Source organism: Eurypyga helias, unplaced genomic scaffold (assembly GCF_000690775.1).
Source record: "Eurypyga helias isolate BGI_N326 unplaced genomic scaffold, ASM69077v1 scaffold9648, whole genome shotgun sequence".
Taxonomy (NCBI): Eukaryota; Metazoa; Chordata; class Aves; order Eurypygiformes; family Eurypygidae; genus Eurypyga; species Eurypyga helias.
Genome location: NW_010266362.1, coordinates 37704 through 54457, shown reverse-complemented (window position 1 = coordinate 54457; position 16754 = coordinate 37704). Strand labels below are relative to the sequence as shown.

General features: G+C 42.3%; 1 protein-coding gene across 1 annotated transcript in view; it reads left to right on the top strand.

The window, feature by feature from the left end:
* Positions 1 to 14868: 14868 nt before the first annotated feature.
* Positions 14869 to 16754, top strand: part of LOC104513635 (1-acyl-sn-glycerol-3-phosphate acyltransferase delta-like) — a gene marked incomplete at its 3' end in the record, with an annotated part of 37985 nt that continues 36099 nt past the window's right edge. Inside the window, exon 1 of the mRNA XM_010157060.1 lies at positions 14869 to 15047. Coding sequence (XP_010155362.1) covers positions 14870 to 15047 — 178 coding nt within the window. The remainder of the gene's footprint in view (positions 15048 to 16754) is intronic.

Genomic DNA, 16754 nt, shown 5'->3' with positions numbered 1-16754 from the left:
GCAGGGCGGTTGCCGTGGAAACGGGCGGGTGCCATCGGCGTGTTTGCTGCCGCCTCCTGCCCGAAGGCGCCTCTCCGTAGGGCGAGGGCGCAGCGTGCCCCATGGCGGGGGGGACGGGCGAGCGCTCTGTCACCGCTGGTGGCGGCTGTTTTCGCCGTGGTACCTGCAAGTCCGCGAGCTGAGGCAGCGTGAGCGGTGGTCAGGCGGAGGAGAGGGAGTGATGCGTTCACGTGTTGTGCTTTTCGTCTGCGCCTCTTCAAAAAGATGCTTAAGCCGAGTTAAATGACGTCCACAGACCGATTTACCGAGTGTCGACTGATACCATGTGGGTCGGGGAAAACTTCAAGGGGGAGTAAGGTTCAGCTAAAAAGTAATCCTGTGTAACGTTTATTTCAACAAGTGAGCACTCACTCCTCTGGCTGAAAAGATAACCGAGACAAGAGTTTGTTTGAACGATGTCACATGCAGACTTCTGGTCTTAATCTTTGTTATGCGTTTCTAAGAGTTGTCAGTGATTCAATACCATGTGCAAACACCTGTGAATGACGTACCTGATGCAGGTGCTTGTGTGGGAGGGAACAACCTTGCTGATCCATGAAAACTGAAAATACTTCACAAGAGGTGGAAGGATGAAAGAAACCCTCTCAAAAAAAACCCCAACAAAACAAAACCCCAAGCATTTCTTTAAAAAAAGAAGTGATGCGTCCAGCCCAGGAAGCTGTACCAGGCGATTGTAGCCTCAGCTTGTACTGATAATCGCTTCACACTGAGTTGCAAAAGAGTTAAAAGCTGGTGGAATACAGAAACTATTGCAGAACAACTTAAGCTGAAATTTGAAGCCTTCTTTCTTCTCTAACTTCTTATGTGAATGATAAGATTTCTGTAAACATAAGGATGTCTGTTTATAGTATGCCAGCACCACCTCCCTCCACTGACTGCATGGGTTACTAGAATAGTTGATGTGCTGTAGATGTTTGCTGTCCTTTACTGACCAGCAGCTTTGTATCTGACCTAATGCTGTGTTTTTCCAAATATTATGGATTAAAGTGCATTTTGATTCATTTTAGGAATTTGTGTAAATATTATGCATAGCTTTGCTCTTTCCTATTAGTGTTTTGCATAACAATGCCTGAGTAAGCTGTATCTAAAAAATGAAGCTGTTTTTTATGGAAGACGGGGGGCCAGGATTCATGTGGAAGCATATATTAGAAAGCAAGCTTGCAATGAACAGAGGAAGCTGCTGGTGGATGAAGGTTGCTCTTAAGCAAAGTTTGGTTGTGTTGTTGGCAAGCAATTAAATAACAGATTTTAGTAAGTGCTTCACAAGAAGCTCAAAGTATTATACTGTAGGAGTGGGGAGACTGCGCAAAGAGGTCAGTGCTTGCCCAGAGTTACAGAACAGAGAGCACTGTGCCCAGAAAGTAATTAACTGTGTTTCTTGAAATGTAGTAGGTGACAGTTTGGTGGGAGGTGGGGTTTTGTTTTTTTTTTTTTCAGTAAGTCTTGCTCTGTCCAGCCAAAATTCAGAGGCTCTGAAGCAGTGTTCATCTTCTCTCTGAAGTGAGGCGTGCTCTCCTGGAGTAGCAGTTGTACATAGTTTACAGTTCAGTGTACTTACGGTACCATAACAGGAAAGAGCTTCTCTGTAACGGGTTCTCTTGCAAGGTGATGGATGAGAATCCTGTGACTGTGCCCTGCTGAAACGAGGGGGTTTATTGTTTTCTTTTTTATACCCTGGTTTTATTGCTGAAAGGTGAAGACTGAGAATAATGCTCCCCAAAATCTCTTCAGTGCAGGAAGACACTGTCACAGCTGTGCTGAGGTTACAAAGGTAGTATTCCTGTGCTGCAAGCGTGCGCTTATGGCCCTTAGAACTTGAGTTAGCAATTCGGTCTTAAATTTTAAGAGGTCGAACGTTCACTGCGTGATGTAGAAGAACACTTTCCTGACTAATTGTGTAACTACTACTGCTGTTGATAATACCCTGAGAAGGGCGCAGCTGAACCAAAAGGGCCACAGTGCATTGTAGTGCACTGTGCCTCTGCTTCAGTCAGCAAAATGCTTTGCAGCTATGGGCCTCTCGTTAGAGAAAACCTTATATGAGTCAAGGCAACTGTCTCCTCAGGTGTGTACTGAATGCAGTGGGCTATTTCTGTAAGTAAACTAGAAATGTGACTGAGAGTAGTACCCTATATGCCTTGTTGCATTTTGGTGCTGGTATGTGGCAGCTGAATATGTGATTTTCAATCTATTTATTTATTTATTTCCCCCAAAGTTGCTTTGTCTGGGAGGTGGCTTTCCCCGGTGATTGTTTCAGGCATTTGGGAAAGTTTGCCCACCAACCTGTTCTTCGGTGGTCTTAAGCTCATTCAGATCTGACTGTGTGGTGAGTACCCTCATCACCTCTGACTAATGCTCGCGTGCTGCTCAGAAACTGCTGACTCAGTTTTTGTGCTTTCCCCCTGTCCTCCTCCAGTGCCTTGGACTAGAGATGTGGTAGGGTCAAGGTAAGGTCGGGTAAAGAGTAAATGGAAATGAATGAGAAGAACTGTGTGTTGTGGCAAGGATGAAGATGCTGTAAAGGTCCCTCTCTGATAATGTGAGAAAAAGATGACAGCTGTAATGGATTTCCTGAAAAGGTACATAAACCATGTGTTAGGAACTGGGCAGAGCAGTTTAACAACTGTAGTGAGCCCACAGTTGGGAGATGCTGCGGTACGATTCTGCTAGAAGTCTGCTCTTTGTTTTGAACTTAAAGCCTTTTTACTTATATACCTTCATTGTCACCTTCAGCCCTTCTGTCTGTCTTGTTATATTCTGCCACAAAGAGCTTAACACTGAGGTAATTTTCTGCTGCTTGCAAAAGGGCTGACCTCGCTTGAGGTTTCTGATGTAGCATGAATAACAGGAACAGGGAAAGATGATTAACCAGTTCTAGGCTGGAAAGAAGTCAGAGGTAGAGGTCACAGAGAAAGAATTTACTTGCCAGAAGGTTAGGAGCTGCAGGCAGAGAGACAAGCACACTGATTTCACATGCACGTATGACTGTTTATTAAGGTCTGAAAAATTCCTGACGTGCATCAGATTTCCTTTTAATCTGACCAACAAAGTTTAAATTTTAATAACATTTTTCCATCAGGGTCCAAGTGGTTGGACCAAAAGGTTGCTCTGTGCAGATTAAGTTGGCAGATTATACAAGTTTTTTAATTTATCAGAGAAAGGGGAAGACCTGACTTAAAACCTACTGTTAAAGACAAGGAAAGAACATATTTGGTGGAAATCTACATGTAGAAATGGCACATGATTTTTAATCCATTATCAGGTAACACCTACTGTGTGAAAGTTGAACTGTGTCGTCTTCCTCCCCTTGTCTTCACATTATCCCTGTCTTCACACATCAGAGTTTGCGTCTCCATGCCTTATTATTTACCTCTTATTACCATGTGTATTACACCACATTTGAGAAGTTGTGGCAGTCCAGTGAAGTTCTCACTGACTGGAAAAGGGGAAACATAACCCCCATTTTTAAAAAGGGAAATAATGAGGACCTGGGGAACCTAACCTGGCCAGTCAGTCTCACCTCTGTACCCAGGAAGATCATGGAGCAGATCCTCCTGGAAACTAAGGCACATGGAAACTAAGGAAGTGATTGTGACTGCCAGTATGGTTTGGCTAAGGGCAAATTGTGCCTGACAAATTTCATGGTCTGCAATGGAGGTTACAGCATTGGTGGATAAGGGAAGAGCAACTGATGTAATCTACTTTGGACTTGTGCTAAGCATTTGACACTATCCCACACTGCATCCTTGTCTCTAAATGGGAGAGACATGGATTTGATGGATGGACTGCTCGGTGGATAAGGAATTGACCAGATGGTCACACTCGGAAGACTTGCAGTCAATGACTCGATGTCCAAGCGGAGACCAGTGATGAGTGGCGTGCCTCAGGTTTTGGTGCTGGGACCGGTGCTGTTTAACATCTTTGTCAGCGACATGGACAGTGGGATTGAGTGCACCGTCAGCAAGTTTGCCAATGACACCAAGCTGTGTGGTGGGGTCGCCACACTGGAGGGAAGGGATGGCATCCAGAGGGACCTGGACAGGCTGGAGAGGTGGGTCCATGGGAACCTCATGGAATCCAGCAAGGCCAAGTGCAAGGTCCTGCATCTGAGTTGGGAGAATCCCAAGCACAAATACAGGCTGAGTGGAGAATGTATTATGGCAAGGACTCATCAGCCCTGAGAAAGAATTGAGGGTCCTTGTAGATGAAAAGCTGAACATGAGCCGGCAGTGTGTGCTGGCAGCCCAGAAAGCCAACTGTATCCTGGGCTGTATCCAAAGAAGCGTAACCAGCAGGTTGAGGGAGGGGATTCTCCCCCTGTACTCTCCTCTCGAGATTCCACCTGGAGTTCTGTGTCCAGCTCTGGGGTCCTCAACATAAGAGGGGTATCGACTGGTTGGAGCGAGTCCAGAGGAGGCCACGAAGATGCTCAGAGGGCTGGAGCACCTCTGCTATGGGGACAGGCTGAGAGAGTTGGGCTTGTTCAGCCTGGAGAAGAGGAGGCTTCAGGGGGAGCTTATTGCACCTTCCAGTACCTGAAGGGGCCTACAAGGAAGCTGCGGGGGACTTTTTACAAGGGTCTGTAGTGACAGGACAAGGGGTAACAGGTTTAAATTGAGAGTGGGGAGGTTTAGATAAGAGAAAGAAATTCTTCACGGAGAGGGTGGTGAGGCACTGGAACAGGTTGCCCAGAGAAGCTGTGGATGCCCCATCCCTGGAAGTGTTCAAGGCCAGGCTGGATGAGGCTTTGAGTAACCTGGTCTAGTGGAAGGTGTCCCTGCCCATGGCAGGGGGGTTGGAACTAGATGGTCTTTAAGGTCCCTTCCAACCTAAACCATTCTGTAATTCTATGCCTTTTTTTTCAGCATTTTGGAAAATACCATCACTGCAGATGCTGCTTTGCATGTCTGGAAGCATTCACTCTGCAGCAGCCTACACCTGCTGTTGAATCATTTATGAGGTTTTCCCCTTTCAAGTCACAGGGGGTTTCTAAAGGGTTAACAAGGCTTTAGTTTAGTTTATGGTTCTGAGGATATGTTTACACAGTGCTGAAGCTTGCATGGAGGTTTACTTCCACCCTCCCCTTTGATCTGTTATTAGTGAAAGTTACCATAAAACAATGCAGTAACATCAGCATTGCAAAATGTGCGGGTACCACTATCTTACCACAACCAACACATGTAAAACAAGTATCTAGAGGATCAAAGTAATCAAAGCTGTTCTTGTTGTCCAACAGTGATAGAGGTGCAATAGGGTTATAATCAAGCAGAAAGATAACTAGTTAGTGCTGTTCCCAAGTTTGTTGAGCCTTCAGTGTGTCACCGTCTGGTTTTCACTTGGTGTGCTATGCCCGTACCTCTGAGAGCATGCATAAATACTGCACTTGATCCAAGATGGGCACAGAGAAAAGCTTCATTCTGAATTTAAGTGCCGTAAAACTGTCTCCAATTTATTTGCAGTTAGCAGGGTAAATGCTCAAAGCCAGGCTTTTAAAAGGATTTATGCACCTGAAGCTGTGCAGAGATGTAGAAAATCCAGGTACGGGCTGAATTACCTGGTGCTTTAATTCAGTGCAGAATTTATAAAAATGTTACAGGATTCTTAACCAGCATGTTGCGGAACTGTAACACCTGGACACTTGCCATCCAGTAAGGTAAATGCTGTTGGATCAAGCACTCTCTCTGAATTATTTTGCTGGAAGTTTAAGGTGGTTTTGACTAGCCCTGGCTTTAGGTGCTGAGAATACAAGTTCATTGATTAGTTATATCACATTAGGCTGTTTTTGAGGGATAATGTTTTCCAAACAACAAGAACTATTGAAGCTTGTAGAGAGATTGCTTTTGGCTTCAATAAGATTTGAATCAGGTCCAAAATGAAACCTCCCTTTATTATTGGACTTGATAAATCTGGTGCCTGTGATAAAGGCTTTTATTCTCTGAAGTTCTCAAATTAAATTGGGCTGTTAGGGGACTGACGATTGGGGAGAACGAGGAAGCTGAAAGTATTCTGAGTTCATGACGTAGCAAAGCAGTTCTTGCATCTTAGAGGCAGAGGTGGGTGAAAACTGATGTGGAATAGGACTGCTGAAGCATGGGTAAAGCAGCCACCATGTTTATTTGGATTTTTACCTGGCATCTGGATGTCTGATTGTTTTGTGTGTGTGTGCATGCAGCTCAGCCTTCCGCTGAAGCCGGCATCTTATTTTTGGAATCATGCCAACCACATCTCAGCTGTAAAACATGCATTTTCCAAGTATTGGGTGTTACCTCTTTGAGGCAGGAGTTGGTTTTCTTTGAATCATAAATCTGGAAGCTTCCCTGTCACATTCATTCATCAGTTAAACTATCTTCTGCAGAAAGAAGCCTTGGAAAATAATGAATAAATATTAATATCCTGTGTATTCCTGTCTTGGTGTGGCTACATTTTGTGTATGCATTGTCATTTCCAATTTTGGGGTGTGATTCTCATAAAGGAGAAATGAGCTACTTCATGCTCCTTAGTGTCGTATGATAGAATACAGCCAAATTGAATTCACGCTTGGAGGTTAAAAAAATATCTTGCAAATCTTTTTTCTGTTTAACATTTCCTTAGTATTCAAAGAGCATACTAAGGAATGTTATTTCATATTAATTAAAAATATGCAAATGGCATAGCTGAAAGAGGCAGTCTACTGTCATAGAAGATGAGGAAAACTAACAGCTCACTTGGAGATGTAATCAGGTGGATGGCACTTTTAATTTCCAGCACTGTTAACAACATCTTGTGATTTGTACTGGAAGCTTTTGGAACCCCTCATGGACGAGATCAGTGCTGTTCCCTCCTATCCCTATGATTATGAAGCACCAAGGATGCGGGCTGTCTCATGTCCCTGCTGCATCTGTGGCAGCGGTGTCCTCAGGGCTCAGGTTCACCGAGTGGGAGAATGTGGTTTTGTCCAGCAGGCCATACAGCTGCTTGGAGAGAGACACTGTGTTAGAAGTATTTTTACTGTTTTTTTGGGGCATAGTACGAAATTTGTCACCAGCCGGCATTCTGGTGGTAGAAGTCCCACTTGTAAATGCCACCATGGTGTTTTTCTCAGCTCAGTGATTTGCGCCCTATCATTGTCACTTTCCAGACCTATTTTTAAGATTTTTGTTGCCACAAATCCTATATTGTTCATTTATTGGTTTTTCAGGCTCTCTTAAATAAACAAACCAACAAAGCCACACAAGTTAGGAATTGGACTTCTCAGAAAGGGCTGGAAGTGGCTGCCCAAAATTGCTAAAATGGAAATCATAATTCCAGAAAGTATGCAGAGATTTTATGGGAGCATACTGAGGGGAAAAAAAAAAATATTTTCCCAGTGCTGATGATTTTTATCTTATGACTGTTGTCCTTGAAGCATCTAGATTTAAATTTATTATGTGATCCATATTTCCTTGTTTCCTCATGCCTAAAGCTGGCTTAGATGCCGGGGAAGTATTTTGTCTGTTGAGAGTATAGGCAGTTCCTGTACCTTGTGCTGACCCTTGGTGTTGCTGGGAATGTGATTTACAGTTCTTTAAAACAAGATGGGAGTGATCCATGTTTGGCTGGCATAAAACCATGAGGCTTCTTAGGAGAGCTGTCCTTTCCAGAGTTTGTCTCTGATCAAAAGAATGTTTGGCCTCCCAGCACAATTAAAAAAAAAAAAAAAAAAAGAAAGGGCAACACTGGTTTTATATCAGCTCCTGAATGATCCTTTGGCTACCTCCCTCCCACCTCCATTTCTTTGGGCTCTTCTAGAAGAAATGTTTTTATAGTGACCACTGGAGACCTCAGTAACTACTCCTGGGTTGGACCTGTTCCTGAAATGCCCAGAGCAGGAGGGGGTCAGCCAGTGCTGTGTGCCCATGAAGCTGGGTAAATTCCATGATGCAGGTGGCAGCGTCCTGCTGCGCTGTCCCTGCTGCCTCATTCGTTTTCAGTGTGTTCAGTTCTCGTGCGCAGGAGTGATGGCTTCGCTAGGCAGACTCTGATCTCTGTACCTCAAGTGTACAGTTGCCTTAAATGGTCTATGTACACAAATTCATGTCTCAAACACAAAAGCATCCATGCTTAGGTATATACATCTTTATATTTGAGGAGGTTTAGTTTGTTACAGTCGTTCAGATCCTGTTATTTGATATGCCGTCTGTACTTCTGCAGCAAGCCAGATCATCCACTGAAGTGACTTTGTAGAAACACATTTGGGGGTGGGGGGTATTTTTTTAGAGGAAGGTACACATGACAGTAGTGTGTGGGCATGGTTACCTTTGACAACGCACTTATTGTTGCCTATTGGAGCAAATACTAAATTGGCTATGAGTGCATAATATAGTTTCTTGTTTGTTATTGTTCACACTGGTTATTTTTGAGGAACTATCCAGGTTGCTTATATTTGTGTGACAGCATAGCCCACATCCTGTTTAGATTCTCAGTATACTTTCTTGTAGTTTTTTGTTTGCTATTTAGACCTGCTCCCTTGCTCAGTCCCTAAATTTGACTTGTGTTTTTTATGTTGCCCTTGTTGGCAGTGCAAGTAACTTGTTAGATTAATCAATCCAAATAAAAGAGGAAACGGAGGGACTCTGTGGTCCTCTGAACTGAACTCTGGGGCTGAAGTCTGATAGACTCCTCCAGGTTTTAATTATCTTAATCTTTTATTTTTCCTAAGCAAATTACAGAAATTGTGCTTTGGAGAAATACATATATATATATATACATATATGAATGTATTCAAATACAGAAACTTGGGTGGGAAACGGTTGAAGAGAGACTGGAAACAAACAACTTGCCTTCCACTGCTACTATTGTGAACTTGATGTTCTGCACCTGAGAGAACTGCTCTACTTCACCCCAGTGTATTTTTTGAGGATTTCTGCAGGAGCTTGGAACAGTATTGCTTAACTTCAAGGGGTTTATCCTCATCAAATAAATGCCTCCCTCAGCATCAAGCTCTGCAGTCCCTAAACACTGAACCTCCAGGAATTCTGTATTGCCTTGCATTTAAGCCAGGCTCCCTATGGCTTCCTTGTTCAGTTCTCTCCTCCCTGAATATTTCATGCTCCTGGAAGAAGGAGACTCTCCCAGGCTGCTGTCATCCCTCTTGCCTCAGTGTATGAACACTGCACGGTAAGGGGACAAGCACTGAGGCTGTCAGGGCTAACAGCAGCTGTGCTGTGCATTTTATCAGCAGAGAGTATGCATACACAGAGAACTTGCATCCTGGCAGGCATGCAGAGTTTGCTTTATGTTAGATGACAGCAGGAAGAAAATACAAAAGGGGAAAGGGAAAGCATTATTATGTGGTAACCATTTCAAAAACTCCTGCATAACTTCCATTTTTTTCAGTTTATACTCTGTTATGCTAATTATCCCTGTGCTCAATAGAAAATAAAATTTCAGTTTTATAGCAAGTCTATAAATCGGAAATCCTAAAACTTACTAATAGATGGTGTTCATTCTCAGCATTTGAAACAGCCAAACAGATCTCTCCTTTGCAGCGGTGTGTATTATAAAATATGCTGTTCAGGGATGCATAACTGCTCAAGCAAACAAGTTCCCTTAGCTTTTCGGGAAGGACTTAAGGTACGCTCAAATAATTCTCCAATGTGGGACTTTTCTGAGGAGGTGTGATGGGTTGACCTTGGCTGGCTGTCAGATATGCATCAAACTGCTCCCACGCTCCCTCAGCAGGATGGGGAAAGAAAATAAGGTCAAAAAGCTCATGGCTTGAGATAAGGACAGAGAGATAGCTTAATATATCACCTATTGGTACAGAGTAGGGCAGTGATAGAGACAGAACTAAAACCACCTTTCCGCCAAGCCCCTTCTTCCCAGACTCAACATCACTCCTGACTCTTACCCCCACCACACCCTGAGTGGCACGGGAGGGTGGGGAAGAGGAGTTGCAGTCAGTCCATTGCAGTTCCTCTCAGCTGCCCCTTCTACCTCACGCTGCTCCCTGATGCTGGGGTCCCTCCACAGGGTATGGTTCTTCAGGAACAGATTCTCCAGCCTGGGTCCCCCCTTGGCTGCAGTTCCTGCCAAGAATACTGCTCCTGAGTGGGCTCCCCTCCATGGGCTGCAGCTTGCTTCAGGGGTACCTGCTGCATCATGGGGTCCTCCGTGAGCTGCGGGTGGATCTCTGCTTCACCAGGGTCCTCCATGGGCTGCCCACAGCCTGCTTCTGCATGGTCTTCACTACAGACTGCAGGAATATACCTGCTGTGGTGCCTGGAGCACCTCCTCCCGCGCCTTCTTCACTGACCTTGGTGTCTGCAGGGCTTTCTCTCACATTTTTCTCACTTCTTCACTCAGAGGTGTTGTGCAGCAGTTTTTACCCTTTCTTAAATATGTTATCACAGAGGTGCCACCAGGACACACAAGCCCTCCATCCAGTCTCCCACACTACCAAAACCTTGCCATGTAAACCCAACACAGGCAGTAATGCTCTCTCAGTTGCCTTCTGGGGAGGTGGGAAGTGATTCAGACCATAATAAAGCATGAAGCAAATAGATAATTCTTCCTCCAGGCTTGGTGTTTGGTGTGGTTTTTGGGGTTTTTTTGTGTGTGTTTAGTGTGTGGCATGTACGGTTCTAATCTTGAAGGCAAATACACACACTGACACAACCTCATGTTTGCTAACTTTTGATGCTCGCTGATAGAAAGATCATAGGGACTTCCTGTGACTTGTCTTGAATATATATATATTTCATATACAGAAGCATTGTTAAAATGGACTCTGATATGAAATCCAGTGCTGCTATATGTGCTCTTCTGATGGTAATTGAAATTCACTTAGAGGCACTACTGAAACTACTGTAATCTGACCTGAGCCTGTTTTCACAGCTCTGGTGTCTAACTCATCCATCCAAGAATCTGGTTTGGATGACAAAATTCAAGAATGGGCATCATCATCATCATCTGGTTGGTTGTTCTTAACTTGCAGTAACATTTAAGGACTTCATCCATAAGCAGACATAACTGAGAACCTTTGCATAGTCTTGAAGCATGCTATCTGAAAATAACTGGGTACAGTGTTGTCTTGCCAGTATTTGTAACTATGGACAATAGTCGTTTAGTCCACATTCCGTCAGATAGGTACCATGTTGCCTTCCATGCTCCAAGGACTCTGCTACATAAACTTTGGGCAAGGTAGGCGACAGTTTTTTGCTTCATTCTTGTGCTTTCTGTAAAAGTGCAGTTGTCTTCACAAGATCACTAGTTGTACCCTCAAAACCCTTACAGACTTTGAAGTACAAAATAGCACTGTTAAATGTCAGCAGCCGCTGGCAGGAGAGGTGTTCCCCATGCATATCACGGGTGTAACATTGCCTTTTCTTCTGTGTCCTCCTGGTCAGTTACTCTAAACAGAAGGAAATGCTAATAGTGGTTGAAGTAGAAAACGCAGTGGATTTGCGGAAGAATGAAACTCAGAGAGGGGAGTGGGGGGGTGGGATGGGGGAGTGTGAGAGATGGAATGGTTGTGGAGTTTGCTTTTAAACCTGATCCTGTGATCTCTTAGTCACATGAATAGATGCTTGTTGACTTGCTCCCAAGACAGACATTTGAGGTTTGAGTCTTTATTTTATATCCAAAGGAAAACTGTTATTAAAGAATATGTCTATCTGGTTTTGATGCTCTGGCAAGCCATTTTCTCCTAATTCGTTTTGAGAGGTGTTTGATAGAAGAGAGCTTCTTGGCAGCTCTCCGATCTTAATAGCTTCTCAGAAAATGCATTGATTGGCCCTTTTGTTTTCAAAAGATTGCTGTAATTTTCAGTCATTATCTATAAGGAAATCAGTGTAATTTATTAAAACAGCATCATGGATTAAGAATTAAAGACCCGATTCTTTTATCACTTAAACTGATGTTATGTTGATGTTACCCAGGAGAAACTTTAGTAAGACGAAGAGCAAGTGGGAGAAGTTCCTATGAACTCTTGTAAAACAAACTTCTGTATCTCTTTCATAAGGTCAGAATCGATTCTTGGAAATAGATTTCTACTTTTTTTGTTGCTTATACCAAGAATAAACTGCATTTCTTGGTGTTTTCATTTCTTGATAATGAAAACAGTCCAAAATTTATCATATTAAAAAAAAATCTTATAAGAATGAGCTTATGCCTCAGAAACAGAACACTTAGCTGGCACTCTGTATCCAGTGTTTGGATTGCAAATTTTGTAGAGAAAACAACTTGCCTTTAATCAGAAGAGAAAATTAATCTCTCTAGTCTCCCTGCTTTTCAGAAAAGCAAAATTTAAGCAGGGACTCTAATTGTTTGTTCCTTTTACAAGTAAGTTAGGTTAGATGCATTTCAGTGGTACTGCTTAAGTAGATTTAGTTTGCCTTTAAAACATGTCCTAGAAGCTTTACGGAATTGAAATTTGAAAGCAAGGAATAAATTACTTTCAAACATTCCATTGTGGCTTCATAAATCTGTAAGACAGTAATTATGTTTTATCAGGGTCACCTCATCTTTGTTTATTTTAATTTTATGAAGTTTTGTTTTAAAGGCCCACTGAAATAAATTACACACATAAATGCAGTTTGACTCCTATTACAGTGGGGAAAAAGAAGCAAATTGGTGGGCTAATGTTCTGATGAATTCTTTCTTGTTACGAAGTCTGTTATCAACTGCTGACTGGAGTAAATTCTGTTGATTATATGAATCAGTGAACGTTCAGGTCTTCACTGTAAGTAGACAGTACTTTAATCATAATTTATGTATGGGTTTTTTTTCATCCAGTCCCTTACTGATCTTCGGGAGTTACATTAGATTACAGTGATTCTGTGGGATGGAATTAAAAGGCCAGCTAGTACAAAAAACTTTCGATCGGTTTTAGCCAAGGACAGTAGGATAGGCCCAGTCATCAGGGTTTCAGGCACTGCACAGTCTTTGAAACCATCTACGTTTAAGTAACTGGTTGCTTACATTCTGACTTTCAAAAAAGTGAACTAATCCTGCTGCTTGGTGAAGTAGCGAATCCAGTATCTTTCACTGTAAACTCATTCAGAATTTGGGCTTGCTTTGTATTTTTTTAAGTGTTCGACTATTTTCAGAGTGTGTGATGGAGGGGTGTGAATCACTGCAATGGTTCCTACTAGGCCACATTTCTCGTTCTACCTAGCCTTCAACAAAAACAAAGCCTTTAAGTCAAAGCCCATGCTAATAAATCGTCCACCACCATCAGAAATGTATCTGTAATAGAATGGTCGGTTAAAGCTGGAAAAGCTTTTTGCAAGTATCAGGACAATAGTTACTACAGTGAACAGAGGCCTGTTCTGCCATTGTGAGCTATAGGTGGTGTCAGCTTTCGTACTGAGTAGTACAGCAAGATAAAAGGGACAAAGCCTGTGATACACAAAGGGCACATTTTGTCTCCTAATAATAGGCTTGGGACTGCCATAAACTATATAAATTATACAACAATACGGATTCTCTTTCGTTAATTTTTCTTCATCTACTTTGTGGTTGAAAACCTGGCTAAATAACTTCCTATGGCTTTGCAGCAATCCTTGTGTGTGCTCTTTGTTGTGGTAAGCCTAGTCAGCAGGAGCAGTAAAACAAACGTTTCAGGACACTGATCTAGTCTCAGTGCCTCACATAATGGGGTCTCATATAAACTAAAAGGATAGGCATAAAGATTTTTTTCATCGGTTAATTCCCTGGGATGCTGACAGCTGCCGTTTTGTTATTGCCCGTGGCTGGCACATTCATAAATACTGTCTCAAGGCTTCCTCCCTGGGTAAACTCTCCTACGCCTCAGAGGGAGAAACAGTGTAGGTATGGAACAGGATGACAGCAACTCCTGCTTAAGTATATTCAAAATACTGGGGTGTTGTTCACTGAGAGAGCATGTCCTCGTATTTTTTCTCCTAACAAATGAGACCACCAGTGGTGGTAGGGATGGTGGGGGGAGGTCAGTATGATATTTGGGAGGCCAGAATACTTGTCAGAGGACAATTCCCCTGAATGTTCTGCTTGCTAAGGTTGCACTGGTCCTTTCCAAAATTATACAAACATTTCTTAAGTAACCTAAGAGTTGATTTTCTGGAAGCACGGCTGGGTCATGGGTTAGTACTGTTATTGATGTTTCCTTTCTGGGCTTATGGAGTATAGCTGACAGAATGACAGTGTCAAGGAATAATTGAATAAATTGTGTGTATTGTGCATAGCCAAGCTTTTATTCTCTTGCCAAAACCAACTGATATTTGAATGTGACAAGGGAACAAGCCAGTAAAACTAGAATTAAGGGGCTGCTGCTGCCTCTTACTTGGGTAGCATGGCTGGCATAGCCTGTAGGGGAAGGCCCCCAACTTCTGACATAAAGCTCTGAAGTTTGCATTTACTTTGAAGCTGCTCTTGAAGATAGCAGAGGCCACAGGATATGTCTTATGAAGCACAGACAGGTAAAATTAAAATACAAGTGGATTATTTTGCTCATATTTTATCAATAAGGTCCGGATAAAGGAGCCCTGTAGTCCATGGAATGGTATTATATGCTCATGAGTTTTGCAGAATTAGGACTGAAATGTAAAAATTTGTTTCCAAAGCCAAATGTAAATTGATTCAGAAATATGGTGTTCTCTTCCTGTGCTTCTTTTTCAACTGTTGTCATCAGGCCTTTTTCTACAATAGAATTAACTTTCATTTTAGTGTATTTAAGTGTAAAACAGGAAGTCTGTATTAACAGTCTGCTTATAGAAATAGATGCACTCTGTAACAACTGATCCTATTTGGTTTTGCAGGTCAACTTCTGAATTTTGGGTCTGAAGGTACCTTCTTTCTTTCTCAGCAAAGCATGGACATCGTTGGCTTTCTGAAGTCTCAATTCATTTGCCATCTTCTGATCTGCTACATATTTATAGTGTCAGGACTGATCATTAACTTCATTCAGCTCTTTACACTTACACTTTGGCCGATCAACAAGCAACTGTTCAGGAGGATCAACTGCAGACTGGCTTACTCCATTTCAAGCCGTAAGATTTCATTTTGTTTTTTTTTTAAACTATTTTCATATTTTGTCTTGAAAAACTTGGTGGAAAAGTTCCAAAACAGATTTCAAAGTAGCCTACGTAAAGGTCATTATTGCTTCCTACAGCACTTGCATTTGTGTGAAGAGGTGTATACTTTGTTGAAATGTCTCCTGCTGGAGTGTTTTGCTCTTTCATGTTGGGATACTTGCTTGACAGGATGTTTAAGAAAGAAAATGATGTCTCATTTGGCTATCTATCATGTTCCATTAAGCCAAATGAGAAATATTGACCAAATAATAGCTGAACTTGCTGACATGCATTATCTGTAGGCTTCATGTTAACAATAACACTTTCAATCTTTTTATCATGTGTGATTTTGTTTTTGATCTTGGTTTAAGTGTTTCATGTGTGAATACTTTTTGAGACTGGGAAATAACAGTAAAAAAGGAAAAATCTTTGGTTTCATGTGCTTCTTCCTTAAGCCAGTCATAAACTCCTGTTTCTTTGAATAGGCATTTCAGACCCAGGGATGTTGTGGATGCCCCATCCCTGGATGTCTTCAAGGCCAGACTGGATGTGGCTTTGAGCAACCTGGTCTAGTGGAAGGTGTCCCTGCCCATGGCAGGGGGGTTGGAACTAGATGATCTTTAAGGTCCCTTCCAACCCAAACCATTCTATGATTCTATGATTCTATGACCCTAAGCTGCATCTGTATGTATTCAGTATACACATAGACTTAGGATGTAGAATACAGCAGGTAGCCTGCAAGCATTGAAAGAAGTGGGAGTTGCAATTATTTTTATTTTCTGGGGGAGATGGGAACATAAGCAAAGGATATTACTTGTAGAAAGACCAAATTTTTCTAACTGCTGGGAGACATGACAATTCACTGACACTTGACTAAACAGTTAATTCCAGTGGAGTGAATGGGAGCTGTATCCATTAATTTCTTCTTTGATAGTAGGAAGTTGGTAGAATCTCCCTCCACCCCTCACTAGTGGATTATCAGAGCATGTGCAGTTTTCTTGATATTATCAATCTGTTTATATATCTGTTTTTAAAGAGCTATGATTGCAGTTTCAGCACTGATTTATTATAGTGCAACCTCAGACTTCCGCATAGTTGCTATCAACATTCAGCAGAGAGCATTCTCCACAGGTGTTAAAAAATACAGTAGTGTGCCTGTGTTCAGTAGTTGGGAGTGTGCTGTTAAATGTGTCCGCCTTCCAGAGGGATTTCCCTGGGCCTTTCTGAAGCTCAAAAGTACTTTCTAAAAATGAAACTGATGAAAAGTGCATGCCTTTTGAGGCTCCCTAAAGATTGTTCCTGTGGTGTCACTGTCAATGTTGAGTGAGTTACAGATGGTTTATGATGGGAAGATAGGTCTCCAACACAGTGTTTAAGAATTGTGTTGCAGAAACACAAAAAAATGGTTTCCTTCAGGTCACCTGTTCTGATGCGAGGAACCTGAAAAGGGAAAGCATTGTTTGTATTCGTAATGAACTGCTTGAGGGAGAAATCTGCCACCTGCCTCAAATTGGAGGCCACTAACGATCATTTATCTCTCATGTGACTCATTTATCTCTCATTTGACTGATGTGCAACTATTCGGAGCATTTTTTAAAAAACATACTTTTGACTCAAATTTGAAAGCTACTTCAGCATGTATAGGCTCAAATAGATTTGGGGTGATGCTTTATTATTTCTGTA